The 5,408-nt window shown below is 40.8% G+C and overlaps 1 protein-coding gene across 1 annotated transcript; it reads left to right on the top strand.

The window, feature by feature from the left end:
* Positions 1 to 1,362: 1,362 nt before the first annotated feature.
* On the top strand, positions 1,363 to 4,722 carry LOC137978978 (adenosine receptor A2b-like). Its single transcript, XM_068826115.1, has one exon. The coding sequence runs from the start codon at positions 2,712 to 2,714 to the stop codon at positions 3,867 to 3,869; it is 1,158 nt and encodes a 385-aa protein (XP_068682216.1). The 5' UTR covers positions 1,363 to 2,711; the 3' UTR covers positions 3,870 to 4,722.
* The last annotated feature ends 686 nt before the right edge of the window (positions 4,723 to 5,408 follow it).

Raw genomic sequence — 5,408 nt, 5'->3', positions numbered from 1 at the left:
ATTCTACAAAATTGTGGGAATACTATAAAAAGATCAGTCTAAAGCTTTTGACCTTCTCCATCCCCATTATTGCCGGCAAAAGAAAGGCTACCATTATTCTTCGGATGATCATGGTATTTTTATGCTTACACTTTATTTCACTGAAAGGAAAAACAGGGTAAGAATGAGATCAGAGAAATTAAGCAAATGGAGGAAGGCCAAACGAGCACAAAAGATCAAATCTGGAGCCGCTGATTCTTTGGAACCAGCATTTTAAAATGATTTTGAAAACAAAATTCACACCAGAAAGCTGACCAAGAGCCCAAGACATGGAGCTATGGTCCCGTAGCGGAACGGATAAAAGTTCGCTGTTTCTTTCCAATTATGATTGGAGCCGTCCCTCCTTTTATCGGACCCGTGCCATTTTTCCTCTGTACGGTGTAAACGCGCCTTAAGATGTACGTTGTGCAAGTGGCGGCTGAAACTAATTAAAACAGAACAGATTCAATCAGACAATCAGGGGCTTTTGCTCTTTAATATGACTTCGTTTAAGACGACCCGAGCAAGAGCCAGTTCCTGACTGTTTGTCCATTTCATGATCGAACAAATAAAAAACAAAAGTAGAATTTCAATCAAAATTTTGGAGCCAGTTTAAGTTAGAAAGATGAGTAGAATCCGTAATAGATGGTTTTATGACACGATATTTCGACACAACATGCAAAATCGTTTTCCATAGCGGTCCTAATCTGCTGCAGAGTAGTTCAATGAGATTAAAATCAAGGGGAAAATAAGAAATGAGGCAATCCTGTGAAATGAGAAAATCTCACCATTTCCTTTCTGACGTCTCGCCGCTCATCTTTCCGGTCCAACCTAAGCACGCTTTACACTCTTAAAACCCAAGTTTCGCTTCAGTTTTTCCCTGTCAAAATAAATGAAACTGGAGAAAAGCAGGGCGTTATTTGTGACACTGCCTGTGAAGACGAGGTTAGTAAGATATTAGCACTTGAATCCCGCGGGAAAATACTCGATGAAGTCGAGCGGGTGAGCACTGTGGAATGCGGCCCGCTAAGTCTCAGGGGAACCCAACGTCAATTTTCGGAAAATATCTGTTCGGAAGACGATTTGAGATCTAGAATTTTCGGAACACTTGTTCTAAAATTTCTTGCTTGCCTGCCTGTTCTAGGATTTTCGAACGTCTAAAAAATTTTAAAAAAGAACGAGGCCAATATATATCCAGCTCGGCTTGACCGAACAAGATTGGTCAATAAAGGATTTATTATATGGGATAAAAAAACAAAAAATGATCGATCTTCGATCTTGCGGGACCAAGCGAGAAATCCTGAGCGGACAAGATAGTTCCATCATCTGAGTGACCCATAAATACTTCTTAAGAATGCCAACATAGCCGTAGACTTCACACTATAGCGACTTTGAAGTGCATGACTAGTTAACTGTTCAAAACGTATGTCGAAAAGATATAATGCTTTCAACTACAGATTAGTACGGAAACTTGTGACAAAGACGATTAACAGAGTAATACTAAGAGTTTCAACAGAATGGCTAACATTCGACATAACTGGAAAGACGAACTAAGAAAATGCAAGACAGTGCCCAATAATTGGCCCCTAAGGGCATAACAAGAAAAATATTATGTCTATTTGTTAAGAGTGATGACATGCTTAACTAATACAGCAAAAGGAAAGAGGACTAGTACTGGTGCCATTCAAAAGGAAAGAGAACCAAAAAAAATGTATTAATAATAACAAAACCATATAAATGTCCGTAGCAACAAGGTTTCAGAGTTCTATTGTTTGGAAATGAAAACAGGCTGACCAAGGACTTGTGTGGGTGGGTAGGATGCTTAGAATGGAGTTTTCATGGGTGGATCTGGACGAAAACTGCCCTTAAAATAAGTTTCTTTAAGCCAATCTGGCATGCTACAAACCCTGGAAAAAAGAAAGTTTCTTAGGGCCTCAGGAACCTAAATTTAAGGACTTACTTTTCGAAAGCAAACAGCTCCTGAAACTTTTAAGCACGGTGAAAATATTCTGGATCCAGCGCACATAATTACCTACTCCTTGAGACCAAACACGCATTTCAACTCTCAAAGGCAAGTAAACACTTTTTATGGATAATTGACAATTGAGAATATGTATCATTCTCAGTCACTTTGTTTGAGACATTTAACAAAGTGCCAGGTGTTAAAAGAGGAATGCAATAATGTCTGTTTCTAAAGACAAGACAAACAATCGTACCTAAGTTTTGGTAGAATTAAGCCGCTGGCTTTTTTCTTTTGTATAGTTGTTTCAGTTAATTTTTGAGATCAACGCCTACATGCCTAGCTTTTTTGTCTGAGTAACAAAACAAACAATAGCTTATGAACAAGCCAGTCAGAAGTGATAAATGACCGTCAATATATGTAAAATACGCATTGAAGTGAAAAAGGATGGTTGACCAAAAGTTTCCGTTCAGACTTTGTTGAAGCTGCAATGATTTCGATCAGCTTTGATTAACCGCTACAAAACAACTTTGCATCCGGCGGAGATCTTTGGAAACTTCGCGCAACTACGAGAATCTTAACTTGTGCCGAAGTAAAAGTGAGCAGAAAAGCTTTGAAAACAGTATAAAATTAGTCTCGTGTGGTTTTACAGGTCCAGTGCACTTGTACGATTTGAATGCAAAGTCACGAACAGTTTGAGAGTCGCAAGTAGTTGTCACCAACTCTTGGAAGTATGCTTCTACAGAACATTTCTTCAAAGACACTCAGTGGAAAAATCAATCCAACCTTCGGTCCAACGATGCTACACGAGAATGTCTTGAAATACGTCACAACTGTTGAAATCGCCGTCACCTTCGTGTATTACGCTCTTTTGGTCATCTTAATCGTATCTGGTAATGTATTGGTTATTGCAGCTTACGTAAAGAACTGGCGACTTCACACCACGACAAACACATTCATTGTCGGACTAGCAGCTGCCGATTTGATGGTCGGATTCGTTTCTATTCCCTTTTGGCTCTACGTTTACAGCTGCAATTACTTCGATACCATCCTCAAACCCGTTGGATACGACCTTTATATCACATTTGATATTTTCATCGGCTGCGCATCGATCTTCCAACTCTCGGCCATTAGCTTGGAAAGATGCATCGCAATAGTGTGGCCGATAAAGCACCGCGGGATGCCCTCGAGATCCTTCCACGCAATGATCGCGGTCGCGTGGAGCTTGTCTGCTCTCATGGGAGGGTTCTATCCAATTCAAGTCAAAAAATGGGAAAGCGGTTACACGGCTTTTCTCTTTTCTGTAAGTTTTGCTGGGCCTTTTGTTGTCCTCTTCGGAGTTTACGTTCTCATCTACAACACAGCTATTAAGTCGAGGAAACGCGTGCGTTGCGAACACGTGAGCGCCACTCTGCGTCGCGAGATTCGTGTAACAGGAACTGTAGCACTCGTGACTGGGGTGTTTTTGATCGCGTGGTTTCCGTTCTTTGTAGTGACTGTGGTGGCAACATACGAGCTGGAACGCCTCCCTGAGCCCCCAGGTCTTGTTCGATTGATAGCTTTTGTAAAAGCCTTGCACTACACAAACTCAGGTCTGAATCCAATAATTTACGGATACCGCAGCTCTGAAATGGGTAAAACGATACGGAACATTGCCTTAAAATGCTTTCCTGTCGGTAAGCTCTTGAGAACACCGTCTGATGGTTGCTGGCAGAAACGGCACAATAACAGCGGAAACACAACTTTTCCTGCTAACAAGTTCACACTACAGAACCAGTCTGTTAAGAGAAGGCGAAGTACGGCTCCAACGGTAATCTCTGCAGTGACTGCTTTCCGGAATAAACCTGGAGCCATAGAAACGAGGCCTGCAAGTAACACTGACAAAAACTGATCACTGAGGATTTCAATCAAACAATTTGCTAAAAGGACATTTTCAATCCGTAGAGGGCGCGGGCATGGCGCAGTGGTGAGAACACTCGCCTCCCACCGATGTGGCCCGGGTTCGATTCCCAGATCCAGCGTCATATGTGGGTTGAGTTTGTTGGTTCTCTGCTCTGCACAGAGAAGTTTTCTCCGGGTACTCCGGTTTCCTCTCTCCTAAAAAAAAAAACAACATTTGATGTGATTTGTGTTAATTGTTAACTTCAGTTTACAGTGTCTCAAAAATGTTCAACCCCATACAGAACTCTCGTTGGGGGAGTTCTAAAGTTCTAAGAAGTAAAGGAATAATTTAAAACTGAATTGTAATTATTTTTCCCCGTAAATGTAAATCTATGTTATAATCATGAAGTGTGAAATTGAACAATGACTGGAAAAAAAAAGACAAAACATCGACAAAAACAACCTTCAGTTTCGTCCATTGACAATATGGAGGGGCCTTTCGTTTTTTAGCAGTGACATATCTGAATTTTAAGGTCTATGCACTAACTTAAAGGTGGCGGGATATAAATTCTATAAATTTTAGTTTTGAAACTCCTATTTTAGAAGGTTTGGTGGACGCCATCCAGCGGTCAGCAGATAAGCTTGCTGCATGATGAGAGATTTTGAGTTGAAAACAAAATCAAATTATTTACAGATGAGAGGAAATTTTAATGCCCGACTGAAAAAACTCACTTGTCCAGTGTAACTGTAAACTGTAAACGTAAATGCTTCTTTTTACATCCACTGAAGTTGGGAAGCAGGACATGAAAAACAAGGAAACTTCATGTAATTAGTCGGCTTTTTTAAAGACAGTCTCTACTTCAAGAAGTCAAAGATCTATTTGAAAACCATAAAATCCACTCGAAATACGACTGAGGGAATTTGATATTAAGGACGGTGCCTACTAATTCAAAGGTACAGTTTTCCCGGTTTATGATTGTGCGGGAAAAGCACAATTGAAATCTAGACTGCTCGCAGTCTAATTGAAATCCAAAAGGAAAATTGGGTAAAGCCACGGATTTTTCAAAGATAATTTACCAACAATATTTGTAAAAGGCTTTAAAATACAAAGCAATGTACGGTTCTTTTCCAAATTGAAGCTTAATTAATCACTCCCCACCCTTTGACGTCCAAACCGGCCTAAACCGGCCAGACTTAGTATTTTACTCTGTCTAAAGCCAGACGATTTTACTCGTCAATGGGGAACCGCAGGGAGTCGATGGGGTATCTGTGAAAAATGCGTGGTTACCCCCAAGTCTTTTTGGATACCAAGAGCAGTTGCTAAGTTTTGCTTTCTCCACATGGTTTTCGATCTCGCAAAAATATCCCTGTATTAGTAAACACCACCCATTGGAAACCCTTGTATCTTGACATGCGCAGAATGTATGCGCAATACGAAGGCACTGTCCTCAATTCCACGCTTCCGTGTATGAGCGGGCCTCAGGTCCTCAACGGGTTGTGCTCAGGTGTAACTGCTAGTTCTACATACACCACCATTCCAGTAAAAAAC

Source organism: Montipora foliosa, chromosome 12, assembly GCF_036669935.1.
Source record: "Montipora foliosa isolate CH-2021 chromosome 12, ASM3666993v2, whole genome shotgun sequence".
Taxonomy (NCBI): domain Eukaryota; kingdom Metazoa; phylum Cnidaria; class Anthozoa; order Scleractinia; family Acroporidae; genus Montipora; species Montipora foliosa.
Note: the sequence above shows the minus strand (reverse complement) of the source record. Positions and strands in the feature narration are given on the sequence as shown.

Bases quoted from the DNA above. Each gene is read 5' to 3' on its own strand.
- LOC137978978 (XM_068826115.1), top strand. From the start codon at position 2,712: ATGCTTCTACAGAACATTTCTTCAAAGACACTCAGTGGAAAAATCAAT.